The 19307-nt window shown below is 33.8% G+C and overlaps 1 protein-coding gene across 2 annotated transcripts in view; it reads right to left on the reverse strand.

Annotated features, from left to right (window-relative positions):
• The window catches only part of LOC150076053 (proliferation-associated protein 2G4), a 164832-nt gene that overhangs the window by 26848 nt on the left and 118677 nt on the right, over window positions 1–19307 (reverse strand). For both annotated transcript variants that reach the window (XM_090387926.1, XM_090387927.1), the window contains exons 8-9: window positions 13488–13566; window positions 9172–9250 (exon numbers count right to left, since the gene is read on the reverse strand). In XM_090387926.1, the coding sequence (XP_090244052.1) occupies window positions 9172–9250; window positions 13488–13566 (158 nt within the window). The remainder of the gene's footprint in view (window positions 1–9171; window positions 9251–13487; window positions 13567–19307) is intronic.

The following is a 19307-nucleotide window of genomic DNA, read 5'->3' on the forward strand; positions in this document are numbered from 1 at the left end:
AAATTGTGATTTCATCTTATTACAACAGCAACAATCTGGGCTGATGTATCAAAAATTTCTACCAAACAGTCACTTCATCTCCGAAAAGCAAAGCAAACACAGAGTCAATTATAACTAAAGTGAAAATTGTTAAACCTGACTTATTCTAAGCTTATGATAGTTGAAAAGTCCATCATGCCATTTGCATATAATCCTTATTCAATATGCAACAACTTTATTATAGTGTTATGCATAAATTTTGTGAATACACTGTTTCTGGAAAGTTGATTTCTGGCAAACATATACAACTTGATGAAAAATATTGAACATTAACAATTGGCAGTATGAAGATAAAAAAACTATGGACTTTGCATAACAGTAAATCCTCAATTTTATGGAGAGAGAAAAAAAAAAAAAAATTGACTGGTATCAGTTTATTCACTTCCATTTAAAAATTTATTTCAAATTTGGAGCCACGAAGTGCATGGATTTTGAATATCATGCACGTTAACTCTCTATCCCGAGGGCATATTGCCTTTCATGTTAATCATGCAAAATAATACCAATTCTTTCAAAAACATTTTCAACTAGCAACTCACACAATTCCAAGCATTGAAATGTCTGTACCAGTCATGTCCCATGCTAACACTACAAGTTAAAAATAAAAACAAGAATGGTGGCACGAGACTAGACCTGTTTTTACACACAATTATTCTGTGAAAACTATAAAAATCACTTCAAAAACCATACCAAGTTAAGTGCAGGCCTGCACCCATTATTAATCAGAGTACATCATCATGGATCCTAAGAAAACCGGTGCAAATAAAAAGTGTGTCATATGGCGTAAAAAGCAAGGAGTTTTTGCTGATGATGGAAGTGTTCCAACAGTTGGCAATAGAAGAAAGCAGCAATCAGTGTTGCTTTTGAAAATGCAGTTTATAAGTGGTTTATATAGTTCTGAACTGTGTTCAGCTTGTAATAACTAGCTGAATAACTAGCATGGGAATACCATTCCAGAAAGTGGTGTGTGGTTGTGGAATTTCCATAAACACCATGGCATTGTCAATAAAAGGATTTGTGGGGAACTGTTGAGTGCAGTGACAAGTCGTGTTAAATCATTCAAAAAATTTCTGAATGAACTACTGGAAGAGTAGGAACTGATTTTATCACAAGCATACAATGCTGATAAAATAGGCCTATTTTATTGAGCACTGACTGAGACTCTCAGGCTCATGAAAAATCTACCCACAGGGCAGAAGATAAGTACGGAACACATTTCAGCCCTACTTAAAGGAAGTGCAGATGAATTACACTGCCCGAGACCTGCTGTAGTTGGGAAGGCAAGAAGACCTAGACCTCATGTCATAAAGGATATTATGGATATCATCTTCTATAACTCAAAGAATACTTAGTTTACTGCTGGAATCCTCACTGGTTGGGTCTTCAAACACTTCATCTCTCAAGTAACAAAGCACCAGGTGGAGAGCCTTGATTTCTTGCAAGGAAGTCAAGGCCTTACTTCTACATGACAATGCTCCTGCACATCCTTATGCTGAAAAATATGTTTTTACTTTTCTGCCAATACAATATCCTTCATCCAACACATGGACGGGGTCATCACTGCCTGCAAGCAATTATACAAAAACGTTTTTGGATAATGTCATGGTTGTGATGGAGGATACTATAATTGACATGAGGAGCAAGGACACTGCCAAACCTCAGGAATTACAACTTGAAAGAAGCTATCTCCAACTTTGCTGCAGATTGGAAAGAAGTGAAAAAGCATATCCTAGCTAATAGCTGGAAGATCCTCCATGAAACTGATGCAGACTTCAAAGGAGATGAGGCTAAGGATTTCCACCATGTTTTTACGAGGGATAGGGATATGGGTACAAACAAAGATGATACTGAGCTGGAGAATGTAGTAGCTGGAGAATGGCAAAGCGATTATGGGTACCAACTGATGGCCGAAGGAGAAACAGATTAAGGTGTCACTGAAAAATAACAGAAAGAAGAGAATGAAGAAGGAAAGATAGAAGTAAGGCTCAAGGTGAAGTTGTCTGTCATTAAGGAGGACCCAGATGAAATCACTGATTATACTGCTGCATTTGCTATTCAAGAATATTTTTACTAGTTCAGATCTATCATTAATAAAGAAGTAGTGCGAAACAGGAGCACAGTTAAATCTCAACAATTTCTTCAAGCCAGCTGCTGCTGCTGCAACTTCCACCACAACCATCACCAACTCTCCAGGTAGTAGATCTATGCTTGACTCTGAAGAGTCGCTGATATTTCAACTTTGGCTTCTTAGCTAAAACTTGGAAGTTTTCTCAAGGCCACCACTATAGAGCTACAGTAAATTATTTTCTGCTATGTATCAACCAAGAAAGTTAAAATAAAAAGTTTTTTTTTTTTTTAAATAGTTAACTTCATTTTAACGTTTTTAATACATACATATACAGAGTAACCATAAATTTTCAAGTATGTGGGGTACATATGGTCTTGGGAAAAAAAACTTTCAATATAATGGACATTCACCCCTTCCTCCAATAGTTCATAAAATTGAGAGTTTACTATTATAATTACAAACTTTCCAGTCCTGTTTTCTGGTATGGCTTCACAGAAAATGGATTGATAACTTAAGATATATGGGTTACTAGGTGGCATGACACTACAAGTTAACCTAACCACTTTGAATACAAGAATGGGGGAGAAAACTCCAAAACATGAAAACATCTAGGCCTACAAGTGCACGAGCAACTTACTAGGTAGTGCTATAACCAGAAGTTTGCTTTTCATGGATTTAAAATTTAATTTACAAAAATTGTACAAAGTAAAATCACAAAGTTTCAGGCCTGAATTTTTAAAAATATTGGAACATTAAATATTAAAAGCTTTTTATTAAATTTATTCTACAGCCTATACAATATTTAGAATTATTTTCAGTAGATTCTGTTTTGTGTGCACACATTGCACATGTGCAACCAAATTATTTATATTTATTGTTGGTGGTAAGCGATTTCCTTTAACATCTGAAATGATTTAAAACACTTAACTACAGAATTTTAAAGTTCTTTCTACAACAAGAATGGGTTGGTGTTTTGAATGCCAACCAGCTCCCTGTTGCTATTTCTGCTGGTACATTGGGAAAGCATTCTGCTTTTAAGTTAAAGATGGGTACATTACTGCTGATGATATGTCACTGCTTCTGTTGCTATGTAAGTATTATATTTACATAGAACACCACAATGCAGAAGCTATTCTTGCCAATTTTGTTTGAATTTCTAGATATCTATCTAAAAAGAACAGCAGGATATGAACCATATGATATTGCAAAGCAACACTTCCAATAAGAATCCTGAGATAACTCCAATGACTCCCTATCCTCAACAGTAAAGTTGGCCCTAGATACCAAAAGAACCCTTGTTGTTGTTATTTGGTTTTTAGGAGCATTAGCAACTAAGGCCATATTGCTCCAGGGATATGTGGTGGTCATTCCCTGACCTTTCCCCATCCTTCGTATTTGGTGGTCATAGGCTCAAACCCCGGTCTAATCAAGAAGCGTGTGTTACGCACTGCTGTTTCTGCCCACCTGGCTACGGAGGCGCCTAAAGAACCCCTGAAATATGTAGTAGTAGTAGTAGTAATAATAATAATAATAGAGGCATGCGATGCAAGAAAGCAAATGTATGAGCTTATGTAGCATCAGCCAAAAAAAAAAAACCATTTTTACACAACCATTCCCTCTAAACGTTTGTCTACTTCCTCCTTAAATTTATTTAAGCTATCAACTTTCACGACAGATGGAAGTTTGTTCCAGCAATTAACCACCCGCTGGCTAAAGGCAAATTTCTGCACATTATACTACAACTGTATTTCCTCAATTTGAATTTATGCCCTCTCAGGTTCGTAATCTGAGCAAACAGAACAATCCCATCAGAATTCAGCATGCTCAACCCATTCAAGGCCTTATAAATCTCAATTAGATCACCTCTCAGGTGTCCAGTCTCCAGCCACTACAATTTTCGAAACTTAAGCCTTTCTTGGTAAGAGAGCCCTTCGTTCCCCTCACCAATCTTGTCGCCCTTCTCTGTACACGCTCAAGCAACTATAAATCCTTCCTAAAATGAGGCCTCTAGACCTGTACACAGTACTTAAGGCGTGGCATGACCATTGCCTTATACAGAGGGACAATCACCTCCTTTTCCCTGCTAGCAAAATTCCTATATATCATTGACAAAACCCCACGACCTGCCCTGGCAGCCTGTCTGCATTGCTCAGAAAACTTCATATCTGACTGCACAATTACTCCCAGGTATTTTTCATTTTCTACCACCTTAAGTGTAGTACCACACAGTTGGTATGTTTCTCTGGGGTTACTTCTATCCATATGCAGTAATTGCATTTGTCAATGTTAAACTTCAGTTGCCACTTCTCAGCACATCTGCTCAAATTTTCTAGATCCTGTTGCAGCAGCACACTGCCATTATTGTCATTTACAACCCTGCGAACCTTCGACACTAAGCCTGACACACCTTCATCAACATGATTGAAAAATATACAAAACAACAGTGGGTCCAACACCGAACCCTGTGGGACTGAACAGCAGCGTCCATTGATTACCACCCTGTCTTCTCCCACTCAATGACAATTGTATCCATTGTAGCAATTTGCCCTTAATGCCACACTGCTCCAATTTGTACAGTAATCTTCCATGCACAACAGTGTCAAAAGCTTTCCTAAAATCGAAGAATATAATATATCAAAATTATTTTTTGCATCTAGTTCCTTTGTAACCACATCACAGTGTCCACTTAAATTTGTCAGACAAGACTTTCCTTTAACAAACCCATGCTGTGTCTGAATTATTACTGCAGTCTTATCTTGACCCTGCAATGCATCTTTAACCAGTGACTCCATTATTTTACCCGGAACAGAAAAACTAACTGGTCTGTAATTACTCATGTCACCCTTAGATTCCCCTTTGTGAATTCGGGATACATTTGCACATTTCCAGTCTGTGGGGACTTCCCCTGAGTCCAAGGATGCTTTCATAATTATGGCTAAGAGTTTGCTTACTTCCTTTAATATAACTGGATAGATTCCACCCACTCCAGGTGCCTTTCTTATGTTTATCTTCAACCATTTCTCCCCCACTTTGCTCTCAGTTATTACAAAATCATTACGCATCCCGTTACAGTTTGATTAAGTTCTGGCATTTTCCTCCCTTAATAACTCTGCATGTGTTAATGTAGATACAAAAGACTCATTCAGATTATCAGCTATTTGAGCAGGATCACCAACAGTCGACCCATCGATATCAAATGGACCACCCTTCCTTTTAGAATTTATGTAAGTAAAGAAGTTCTTGCTGTTTTTCTTAGCATCCTTTGTCAAAGATTTCTCGTAAACTGCCTTCGCTTGCCCATATCTGCCATAGGCTTCTGTGTCACCTGATAATTTACATGCGTCCCATGCATTTTTCTGGAAAAAAAAAATGCATGGTTCATAATTTGTTCATACGACCTATTTTGTTCTAAAATAGGTCGGTTCATAATTTGTCATACGACCTATTTCGTTCTGAAATAGGACCTATTTCAGAATGATGTCATACGACCTATTTCAGAACGAAATAGGTCGTATGACATCCATTTAGGCCTAAATCTTGAACAATATTTCTTAATTAGCATGAAAAGCCTAGTAGCTTCCATGATTAATTCCTTTAATGCTTCCCAATTAGAATTTGCTGTTGGTAACATTATCAGTTGGTCCCACTGTAGTCACTTTTACAGAAGAAAAAACTCTCCCCTTTACCCTGATGGTAATTGTATCTTTAAAATGTATAATCTCAAACCTATAAAATGAGCTATTGCACATTATAGTTTAGAGTGAGTTTCATGAAAATTCCAGGCCCCCAAGCAGTGAGTTTTTCACTCTGAGCCTGGCAATTCAAAAGTAAGTTGTTTGAAATTTACTCCACACAGCAGGGGCTCTGCAGAGTAAATTTCCTCATGAAAAATTTGCACATGATGATTTAAATATCAACCTGTTCTAATTTTGACTTGATTGTCAATATCACAGTTAAATTCTTTCAAAAATAAGATCAGAATTTGAAGAAAAAAAAAAAAAAAAGTGAATTTTTACAAATTTTCATTATTTCTTTTTTTTGATGTAATACCATCTACATCTATTTATACAGGGTGTTTCAAAAGTGATGGTCAATAATTTAAAGGTGAACTGTACAGACTATAATATGCAAAAAAAAAAAAAGCCTAATAAACATGGGTCCTTAAGTGAATCGCTTTCGAGATGTTGCACATTTCTAGTTGGGATCCACAACTGACTTGTCTGTTTAGGTTATGCTTATTCTCTCTCCTTTCCCCTTTGCCAATTCTCTGAGACGTAGCAGACATACTGGTACTTGTCAAAGGATAGTCAACATGGAAAGAGGTTACAGCAACGAAGAGTAGTATGAATCAGAGCTGTAATACTCAATATGTTCTACGTTGATAATAATATTAGTAAAATAATAAGAGGAGTTTACCTCAATATAGTACATAGAACGTATGATACGTATGATACCCTCCAGAAATTAAAATGGAAAAAAACGAAAAAAATCGTTACATTAGAGTAAAGTACATTAGAGTAAAATATAAATAATCAATTTAACACAATTAAAAGAATCTAATGAAAATATTCAAAACGATTTTCCTTCCTATCATATTAGATAGTATGAATCAGAGCTATAATACTCAATATGTTCTACGTTGATAATAATATTAGTAAAATAATAAGAGGAGTTTACCTCAATATAGTACGTAGAACACTTCCGTATGATACCCTCCAGAAAATCGTTTTGAATATTTTCGTTAGATTCTTTTAATTGCGTTAATTTGATTTTTAATTGTTTTCAATTTATTTGAATTGTGTTAAATTGATTATTTAATTATTTATATTTTACTCTAATGTACCGGTAGGTTGTCGATTTTTTCGTTTTTTCCATTTTAATTTCTGGAGGGTATCATACGGAAGTGTTCTATGTACTATATTGAGGTAAACTCCTCTTATTATTTTACTAGCAACGAAGAGTATACGGACATGCACTTCATGTATGGTAAAGCTAACAGCAGTGCACTTGAGGCTGCACGCTTGTACCAAGAAGCATTTCCCCGCCGAAGGCAGCCTAACAAGCGCACATTCATTAGGGTACATCAATGCCTTAGAGAACATGGGTGCTTTGCACATGGAGTACGAGCAGGTAGGCCCAGAAGCATAACACCTGATATTGAGGAAAGGATGTTAGAAAGAATAGAACAAAATCCAGGAATTTCGACAAGGATGGTTGCTCTGCAAGAGCGTGTACTGAGTCATAGCAGTGTGTGGGGCAAATTTTACATTGCCAATTACTGTACCCTTACCATATCCAGCACGTACAAGGTCTCAGCAATACAGACCTCCCCTCCCAGAGTGCTCCCATAGTCAGTTGCAGATCTTAACAGAAAATGTGCATTATCATCTTGAAAACAGTTCACCTGTGACCAGATGTTCACTGGAACTTTTTTGCTTATTTTTGTACTTTTCACCTTTAAATTATTGACCATCATTTTTGAAACCCTGTATATCAATTGATTCGATTTCATCTACTTCTGGACCTGAATTCCAGAGAACCTCAGCCCTGTAAGCTAAAAATGGATAAGAAGGATGTACAATCTCCTCATACAGTTTAAAAAATCTTTTTCATGCACTGTAAAAGAGATGACAGCACTCGCAGTAATATCTGTAACACACTTTGAAGTATTATTTGAAACAACTTTGAAAAACACACATGTACATATTACAGAAAAAGGTTAAGTGTATCTTTCACAATAGTGATATCCAACCAAGATGACAACAGAACTGTAGCCATGACTGACTAACCCAGCTTACTAAAATTAAAAGTAATGAAAAAGGAACTTACTCTAAGTTGTGCATTAATTGACAATTTCAGAAACCATCAGGACAATTTCACAAAAAATAAAAAGGCTGATTAATTTAAATAACACAAAGGGGGGAAAAAAGGAAAAAAAAAAAAAAAAAAAAAAGGTTTAAATAAGGTTCAAATTTCTAAATAAAGTTCAAACAGGGCATTAGTAGCACCAGAAATTCAAATGGTACCACAATACAATGTTAATCATTCCAACAAGACACTTTTACAAAGCTACCACAAAGACAAACAAGTCATACATGTTTGTCTTTGTGGTAGCCTTCAATTGGTGCACCAAATAAAATTAGAATGAAGTCTCCTAAACAAATGGCCCTCTCTCTGGTAACATGTGCGCCCACATCTTTACAAATTAGCAGCAGTTTCCTTATTCCCACCCCAAAAACCCAACTGAACCCCAAACCAAACACTGCTCCCAAAATGTTATATTCGCAAGAAACAGGTTATATTTTCTCCAACTTATCTTAGTAAAATTGTAACCTTTAAAATTATTTTTGAAAATATAACAGGTATTGTTATATATAAAATTACAGCTTAATAAAATGGCTTTAAAACAATCCATTTAAATTTCATATCTTAATCAGAAGTTAAGATTTTAAAATGTTATAGGATTGAAGGGATATTTACACGCAGTGGCTGAAATCAAATGTTCTTATGTGTTACCTGTGTATGATTTTGGTCATGAAGATACAAATATTGTTATCAACAGTTTTGCTTAAGTTGCTATTATCCAAGCAGCTGTCCTGGGTGGTTCAGATTTTCATATGTATAGGCATTCTTCTCTTTAGGTAATGTTAATGCAATTTAAAAAGATACTGGTTGCTAAATAAATTAGAATAAATCAGACGATCTCTCAATGATCAAAATCGAACACAGTAAAGAACACAAATTTTGAAATATTTTCATTTTCATTCAAATATTGCAAAAATACTCAATACCTCCACACTTTATTAATCATCTATAAATAATGCGACCAACAGTTTGTGAAGGCTAAAATCTTGCCTGAATTCTTTTTATATATGTATCTATTGTTTTAGCTATTCATGTAAGGTTAGAAATAATTTTTTTCTGTGTTCAATTAATATCATTTCACTCCTACTCCAATAAAATATCAAAATCAATTAAGGTGTTGCAATATGGTCAAATATTCATTTTTGAAAAAGAACAAATTCATCCAAAATATGCAAAAACAATCTGTATACATCACTAACCTCGTGAAGCTTTCATTTTTAATTGATAAATTTCATCTGTTTTTTTGTAAACTGTAGTTCGAGTGTCCATTTCCCTACCCTGAAATAATCAACACATTTTCATTAGCACAATAAACTAAACTGTATATCTGTTTAATGCCATTCAAAGAGGTAACCATTAAATGAATACAGTTTAATAAAGATATAACTAGGGCAATTTACAATTTCATGAAACTGTTTATAAACTATCCTTTTATTTCCAATAAAAATTCACCAGATAAAGTAAATTTATTCAGGTGGCATTGTGGACACACAAATTAAAATGGGAATAAGTGAATTACTAAGCACCTCGACATGCATAGAGTGAAATCTGTTTTTAATTTCTTAAAAAGGAATACAGGTAATTAATTCTTCAGAAATTTTGTGGTACTCCCTGTACTACTTCTCTAGTGACTATAAATAAAGGTTAGTAATAAAATTAATTAAAGTAAGAATAATACTATGTTATTCTTACTTTAATTAATTTTAAGCTTACATATTGATCTTTAACTAATTAATTGACATTAATATCCAGTGAATTATCTAATTGTTTTAAACAAAACAAAAAAATCGCTAACCTATACATTTTGATACTAACATACAGGATTATTCAAAAATAATTTCAAAATTTCAAAAAACCAGAGAAATAAAAACTGGCATTGCCTAAACATACATAAATGGCCAAAGAATTTCTAAAAGTTTTCCAATAGCCACACGCAGGGCCTCAATAATGAGGCTCACGACAGACAGTGATTCCAGAGCCCATTTCTTTACATATCTTTGCCAGTGTCTGTGGTTATTAATGCCACCCTTTAAATAGTCTCACAAAAAGAAGTTACATGATGTTAGGTTTGGGAGAAGGGTGGGGTGCAGACGAAACAGGAGCATCACATCTTCAGGGTTGTGTTACCAAGATATTCTTACATGTACACATGAAAATAAGGTGTACTTATTGCTCGTAGATAAAATCCATCAGTCTTCATGTTTATATGTAAACCAATTATTCAATGCATCACACTAATTAAATACTCTCATTGATCATCTTTTCACATCATTTCTGATGTGAAATGACATAAAAACACATTTATTTTTAGAAGTCCCATTCATGTTCAATAATTTGGTGGGGATTTTTGGTTCCTTACACTTTAATGTTATGTTGATTGAACTTCCCTCACAAGTGAAAAGTGGCTTTGTCACTAAAAACAAATTGTGCTACCATGAGAGTATGGCATAAAAACAAATGGCAAATGCAAGCGATTCAGTTTTAATGCCAGTAATTGTTCAATTTATAAATTTTTAAAAGTAAATGCATCCAGAGACTTTTTTTTCTTATTAGTTGTTGGCGCATCAGCTTCTATTGCCATAATGCACCTCCCAAAGTTTTTGCATTTTACTGTGATCCGAACCCGCAACCTTTAGGTTGCCAGGTAGGCTAGCCTGGTCGGCCCAGAGACTATGGCACCACTGCTTGAGGCATATTTAACTCATGATTACATCTGCGAATAGACATGTCTTACATGATGAAATGTTTCATCAAGTGATGGAGGGACAACTCAAACTTCCACTTGCAAATACAGCCTTTTGTAAGTTGACTTATATTGTAAGTCAATGTAATACAATTAATGTAAGTGTAAGCAGTTTGAAAGCAAAAGGCACACTTCTTACTCATTAAATTTAACTTATGTTGTAAGTCACAAATAATGTAAGCAACATGAGCAGGACTTTTTGTAGCACATATCATCATGTTAAATGCTAGTGAGGAATTTTTTTTAGGAAAGTGGATGAAACAAAATACCTTTTTCCATGGAGACACCAGTTTGATATGTTTCCCTGATGAATGGGATGAAAATTACATTTACAGCATGAATCAGAATTAAAAAAAAAAAAAAAAAAAAGTATCATTTGGTATTTATTTGAGAATTTATCATATACATGTTTCGTATTTCATGAATAACTTCTTTTTGAATTATCTTGTATATATCTAAGTCACTCCAATTCAAGTTAAAATTAAAATAATAGCTTTAGGAGGAGCATACAAAAAAAAAAAAAAAAAAAAAGAAGGAAACAATCATTGTCCAAATCTTATAGGCAGTGGGTTTACAAGTCACTGTGAATGTAAAAATCACTACAGGACCATCAGCATTCTACTTGCTAGTTTTTCCTCTATTTTGTCCTATTTCCCATTAGATCTTTAGTCCAAGCAAAAGTAAACTTCCTCTTGATCTGTCTATAGACTTATTACCATTCATTTTTTAATTCAAATATCTGTCTGGCTAATCTCCTTTTTGCCATCCTTTCTGTATGCACATATCATCTTAACATGTTTACCAACTTCTGACTTTCAAAAAACCAGAGATCAAGCAACTGTAAATAGGAGGAAAGCATGAGATCTTTTAAAATCCAGAATTTGGACTTGAATTTTGGAATTAAATTTCATCTACAATAAACATATTTTATAGAGTTGACGGTCGAAATAACGGCACCCCAAATAATGGAATAGTCAAGCTAACGGCACGTTGAGATCAGATGTTTACATACAGCACAGATGTCTTGCAGTGCCGAAAAAAGAAAACATCAAGTCACGTGATTACTGTATTTGTTTAAGTTTGCCATTTTGAAAGTAAATTCTCTACTGATATCACAGATTATACCACTGTTTTGTTTTTTTTTTGCATTTATTTTAAAATAAAAACCCCTCACTGTGGCCCATACAGTTAATAAACTTCATACAGAGAAGAAAAGAAGAATATTAAAGCTTAGTGATTAACTTGATATAATCCAAACTACATTAGGGTCACTCGGAAAGTCAATTCATATACCCATGTGTATTGTCTGTAAATTGTGTGTTCTCTGGTCGATTTGCCTGTTTTGCCGGACAAAAAAACCCTAGTTTCTGGGGGAAAGACATTGCTATCTACACCTGAGACCAACTAACTCAGCCACAGAGTGCAAGAGCCCATAAAAGTTCCTCGCATCATCGACAGAATTCGAACCTGGCCTTTACACCCAATGTGGGGAGGACTGTGACGTATATACCTGCACAATTAGTACAACTCAGAGGAAGATTGTGTTCTATGAAAAACAATGCGAATAAGCATTTGGAATGTATAACAATATCACTGTGAGATGCTACAGCTATGTTTGCATTTCTTTCTACGCAGTGCACATTGTCCTTATGCTTATTTTTTTTTCAAATATCTGATTACGGTGTTTCCCACCACATGAAGTTAAAAACTCACATTTACGTACAGTGTAGTAAGCAAACGGGGTTACATTTTCCAGATTTTACAATACATGGACAGCTTGCATATGTCTTCTGAAATTTTATGATGTATTTCTCTGGCATTTTCCTAAGGACATCATTAATTACCCCCCCCCCCTCACATATGACAAAAAATAATGAAACACTGATCTCATATAACAGAACAATACTAAGTGTTTCCTACATTCCACACACTTCATGCACAGTAGACTAACATACCTGATAGTTAATTCATTAATGAAAATAAGTAGAAAATTGTATATATTTTTTAAAATTTATAATTTAATAACAAAACCAGAGTTTTACTATATTTCTTGTAAAAAGATAGAGAAAAATTATGTTGTGATGGTGAGATTGCAAAAGGGGTCAAAACAAGTCAAAAAGATGGATTCTCAGTTGCAAATCCAGAGTTTGCAGAATCTGCTTGCTTACTTTTGACTTGGATATCTGTTAAGTTAAAAACCCTAAACTTTTTATTTCCTCATTCATAACTGTGGTCTCACCACTGCTTTCCATTTACGTTTCTTAAAACTAATCTCTCAGGACTAATTTTTGATCACTTCCTTTATTTCTTATCCAGAGGTTAAAATACACATATACTGTAGCTAATTATGTCTTTTGATTAATTCCTCTTTTAATCCAAATGAATTTAACTCACACTTCCTGCTTCATAAAAGATCATTCCTAGATATGCAAAACTGGAAAACAAGGATTGCAAAACAGCAATGAGGCATACAGAAAATGTAACATCTTAAAGGCTAGATAGCAAGCAAGCTAATCAAAAAACTTTTATTATTATTATCATTTTTTTATTTTTAAGATTGCAAAGAAAACAAACTTTATTTATAATTCATAACAGGTTAGTAGGAGAACAAGATGTGTAACTGTCACCGCTCATTTCTTTATTAAAATAAACTGATAATTAACACTGGCAGGTCATATAATTATTGTTAATATGGACAATAATAATTAATATATTCTGCTATTATTAATAATAAAATAATCAAATCTTTGAAGAAATGTGAAGAAATATTACCTTTCCCTCCCCTGAACTGACAAGTACATCGATTGCATACACTTCGTGTAATTCAAATTCACATTTTTCGTGTTCTTTCCTACAAAGAAAGATTTTTGTTATGTGGATAAACATTAATGTAAGCTAACCTTAACATGATAATAATAAAATAAATGAACACATGTGAGCTGAACAACAAAATTATAAAAGTAAAGCTTGAAATACTGAGAGTAATATTGTAACAAGAGACTGCTTTTTAGGTCTGACAGCTTTATAAAAGACAATACTGACTTTTGTCTTAATGTAATGTTAGATGGTTATCAGGTTATTTGTATGTCTTGTCTATGACATCATATCCAGCCCATTCCATTATCTACCATTTTTTGCTAACATTATTTGTTCATATTCAAAACTCATGGTTGCACTGACCACCTTTATTTTTAATAGCTGCATTTCAACTGAGCCAGCATGCCTGCCACAGAAATGGCCGACTTCTTGGTTTTGTGCTCATTTAATAAACTGCAATAACAGAATCATAAATGGCATTATGTCTATTTGAAGGATGTCTCGTGCTAATATTCCACACCCCAATGTTGTATATGGAAAATTGCCATTAAAATTCCCTCAAAATATTGCCTCTCTTCTATTCAAGAAAGTATACAAGTTGTGGTTTGGGTGCAAAGTAGGAGCTCAGGATCAGAGCTGGGCTCCACTCATTGGTTTCATCAGGAGGTGTGAATAGTACTTAAGTGGATGGTTCAGAGAGAGCTGAAAGTTCATGTTAGTGACTGTCACTTCTGTTTAACAAACATACCAAACTTTTCTAAGTTGAAACATGTTATAAAATACCAATTTGCCTTCAGCCATGCAATCTGCACTTCACAACAGTACCCTAGCAGCACCTAAGCCACTTGACACAGGGACTGTTGGTGAGGAAGAATATAATGATCAAGCTTAAAATGAACTGTCACACTATATTAAACTCAAACCAGACTTGCAGCAAGAATATGACAGTGCCCCACTTAATATTCTGAGTAGATCAAATAATCAAGAGATCTGAATCTCTCCAAAAATCAAGCCAAGCTATTAGGCTCCAGACTGTGAAAGTAGAATCTCTTCAAAAAAAAAAAGTGTAAAGATTTTGTTTTATAAGTGCCAGAAAGACTTAGAATTACTTATTTCTATGAGTGAGGATCATATTGCAATGACAAAAATGGATAAATGAAAAGTCAGGAGCAAAAACACAAACTGATGAATGAAACCTGTTTGTACAGAGGCTGGTTAACCCTTTCCTAAGACCATGTTACACGTAACTGCAAGAGGAGAGACCTTACAATCTCTCTGCAGTAACCAGACAGTATTTATGTCAGTATCAGTCAAAGTAAAAGGAAGCCACACAGGCTTTTGCCATACCAGCAATAAAAAAAAAAAAAAAAAAAACAACCACCACCAACAACAAACAAACATGGTTGATTTGAAGTTCAACTTCAAATCAACCATGTTTGTTTGTTGTTGGTGGTGGTGGTGGTGGTGGTGGTGGTTGTTATTTTGAAGATCAAAATACATCCATTTTGATTTAAATGGCATCTGTACAAGTTCAGAACACATCAGTATTAATTAATGTAAATATATTTTTTGTGAGATACTCTTTAATTATTAACTATATGCAATCTTTTAGTTTTGCTATGGTAGACAGTCATGAGTATACAGTTATGTCAATTTAGTTTTGCTATGGAGAAATTTGATAAATTTGTTGCACATGATAACAGAATTGCTTTAGTGTTTGTTTTTGCCACTATTACAAGTCGTATAGTTCAATACAGGAGCTGTACAACAATATGTTAAAGCATCATGTTGTTTATTATGTATAATTGTACATATACTTGTGAGAGAGAATCCATGTCTTGGGATATTATTTAATGTTTAATACTTGTAATCTATGGAAAATAAAAATAAAAAAGAAAAGAAAAAGGAGTAAGATTTCTAATTTTTGCATTATCACTTTCAGTAGACTTTATAACTGAGCATGAACTTCTGTTGCTAATTATACTACACGAGTCAGTGACTAACTTGATGTCACTTTAGAGCTGAGTGGTGGACAAAATTCCCAGTGTCTGAGTATATAGCTGAACAAAAATGTTTGATATTAGGTGCTAAATTGGCTGTGTGAAATTAAATGTTTTTATCAGCATAAATAAATTGCTATTTATAGAAAAACTTAACTGTGGACGATGCTTGAAAGAAAAATATTACACACAATTGTATACTAAAATAAATAATAGATAAAAAAGCTGATTTTCAGGATGTTACAGCCATTTAATTAGAATATGGAGGTATGTGATAAAACTTTGGTAAAATCTGAATATGCAATGCTGCTAAACACTATGCTGTGATAAGCTTGGTTCCTACTAAGCATTCATTAGAACCAGTGACTTCTTGTTATGCCCACCTGCCCTTCAGCTTTGTAGCTCGGAGTTTGTTTTTGCTGTTCCTGACACTTCAGTAGCAAAAAAAATTTTTTCTAGTGAATTGAGTGAGTGAGTTGAACAATTTTCAGTCAAAAGGAAAAAAATTCCTGTACAAAGAAAAATATTTATTTAAAATGCAACAAGTGTGTTCAAGAGGAAAAAAAAAAAAAAAAAAAAGACATCATTATGTGAACCCTGTTTCTTTGTTTGCTTGTCATTTATCAGGGTGGGCTTTGTGTATTCTGCTTAATGCTTAAGAAACTTTTCTTAAAATAAAATTTAAAGCTTGAAGTTTTCAGTTCTTAAAAACTTTAAATGATGGAGAAAACCCCAACTTCGCCCATTAAAAGTGTAAAAAAAGATATTTTTTATAAATAATTTTGTCCAACTATGGCCGGTCTATGGTTCCTTCTTTTATTAAACGCAGGCCATTACTTAAGCGAGCTGTGACTGAATTGTTTTGTGTAACCAATTGAAATTTAATTTTTTTTTTAATACAGTAGTACAGTAGTTTTAAACTGGGATGTTGCAACAACATTCCAGGGGTGCCACATAATTTGGGTTTAAGTTACTTAAATTTATATATTTATTTCATTATAAAAAGGTACATCCTTATTACTGTATTCCATAAACCATGACAGTATTTATGTCAACTGATCATTCTATTTACAATAAAAATAAAAAAAAACCCTCACATTATAAAAGATAAGTTTCATTAAATACAATATTACATTACAGTTAACCATTTGTGTTCCCTTGTTGAGTGGGACTCGACATGATACAAACATGTGCCCCAGGTCATATTTTTTTATTCTTTATATAGAAGTACTAAATTTTAGTACCTCTTTACAAAGAATAAAATTATTATTATAATAACTATCATATAACATATTTTTAATATTAGATATATATACACAGAGAGAGAGAATCAGATCTAACAGGCAGAAAATTGAGTAGGGTGCCACAAAATAATATAAATTACTTAAGGGTGTCGTTATTAAAAAAAGTTCGAAAACCACTGCACTAGTACGAGTGCATTTTCTTCATAAACAATTTGAACATATGGAATATATAAATCAGTGGTTTTCAACCGGGGTGCTGCAACAACATTCCAGGGGTGCCATGTAATTTGGGTTTAAGTTACTTAAACTTAAAAAAAAATTTTTTTTTTTTTAAATTTATGTTTATTTCATTATAAAAAGGTGTACAGTATCTTTAATTTTGTGGTGATCTATAACTGATGTTTACTTAGTACCTCTAAATAAAGAATAAAATTATTATTACTCTATATATATAATTTGTATTATGAAATTTTTTTTTTTTTTTTTTTTCCTTTGGTAGTTGTTGGCACATCGGCTTCTGTGGCCATAATGCACCTCCCAAGGTTTTTTTTTTGCAGTACTTTGATCCAAGCCCGAGGTGGGATTCGAACCCGCGACCTTTGGGTTTCCAGGCAGGCACTTTACCCACCCGGCTGGCCTGATCGGTGTATTATGAAATGTAATTTTTATAATAACTATCATATAACATATATATATATACACAGAGAGAGAGAATCAGATCTAACAGGCAGAAAATTGAGTAGGGGTGCCGCAAAACAAAATAAATTACTTAGGGGTGTCATTATTAAAAAAAGGTTGAAAACCACTGATATAAATGATCTAAATATTATGGCAGGATAGTTTAAACATTTTATTTGAGATTTTAAAACTTTAAACAATAACATCATAGTGCCCCTTTAATCCTCATACTTAACATGCAGTTTCTTTAAAAGTGTCAACCTTTGTGCAATGAATGTTATTAACCAATTTATGAGAATGATTGCTTTATAGCCTTTTAGATGTCAATTTCCCCCCCCCCCCTCTTTTAGTATATAGCACTCAAGGATTTTAGCATCTAAATTCAACGTCTATCAACATTCCTTAAGAAAAAATATGAAACATTCCATTCCTTAAGCCTTCAATGGGAGCATCCCAGGATAAAGTATGCCAGAGCCATTTCCCCCACCCCCACAATTTAAACAAAATCTATGAGTGGCATCAATGCCAATTTATGAGTTCTTCAGTTATTGTATTTCCAACTGAACTGCATCATCGTTTTTATTGAGAAAGTCTGGCCATTAAAAAAAAATAAATAAAAAATTTTCTTAAGTCTACTGTGCATATTAATTATCTTGCACTAAGGAACAAGAATTTAAAATTAGCTACATCTTTCCTATCCAATTACTGAAGTACACTACTGTAATGTTTGATCCATGCTTCTCCAAACGGAAGTGCTGGTTTTCTTCAGATGTTTACATTACTCTTTGGAAGACCAAAGACCATTCACCACAGTGTGCAGGATATTTGATTTTAGTTTATTTTAAGTTTCACTGCTGGCAATGCCCACATGCAGGTGGTTTTTGACTTGGAAAAAAAAAAAAAAAAAAATTATATATATAAAGTGTGGCAGAGAGGATTTTATTTTAAGGCTATAAAATGGCATACCTGATTCCAAAGTATGTCCATCAATTAGAAGGAAATTTGCATGTTAAATATGGCTGCATTTAAATATCTTTTTAAACTCAAAAATCCTGACTCTTCTAATATTAAACTTAATACTACATTTAGAAAATGATTGCTTATCATTCTGTTTATTGCAATAAACAGAATGATTAGTCTTAAAGTGCACTACTGCATTAGGCCAATCATGGGGAACATTCTATTCCCTCCAAAGATTAAGAAAATTAAGCTTGGTCTTTTGTCCAACTTACAGACCAATACCACTATTCACAGTTCAGCCTAAGTTGCTAACATCTTACAAATCTGCTATACATTTCAAAATCCAAGATAGTGCCAGGATAGCAATTTCAAAGCTAACTGGCTCCTCATCAATCACAGTGGGTGACCACCATTAACAAACCTATGCCGAATTAGCGAACAGTTGTATTTAGTCTAAGCAAAGAGCCAAGCAGTGCGTGAAAGAAAATGTCCATTTAAACAAATGATATGTACATGATCTAAATAATAACTATCATATAACACACATATATATATATATATATATATACACAGAGAGAGAGAGAATCGGATCTAACAGGCAGAAAATTGAATTCGGCGAAGTGGATACATAGTATATCACAGGAGTAGTGCATATTCCTGTGATATACTCAAACCTGTCTGTGTTAATTTCCCCTGGCAATTCTATTTAATAATATTACATAGGGGAGTGCAACCCAATTACTGGTGGAATGCGCACACAACAGTTGTGTTTAAATGGAAGTTTTCTGCCATACACTGCTTGGTTGTTCACTTAGACTAAATATAAATGTTTACTTGTTAAGTATAGGTTCACTAGAAGATGTCATCTGACAGCTGCTGAGAGGCTTACTGGC

This window comes from Mastigoproctus giganteus, chromosome 13 (genome assembly GCF_048544385.1).
Source record: "Mastigoproctus giganteus isolate SK-2022 chromosome 13, ASM4854438v1, whole genome shotgun sequence".
Classification (NCBI taxonomy): domain Eukaryota; kingdom Metazoa; phylum Arthropoda; class Arachnida; order Uropygi; family Thelyphonidae; genus Mastigoproctus; species Mastigoproctus giganteus.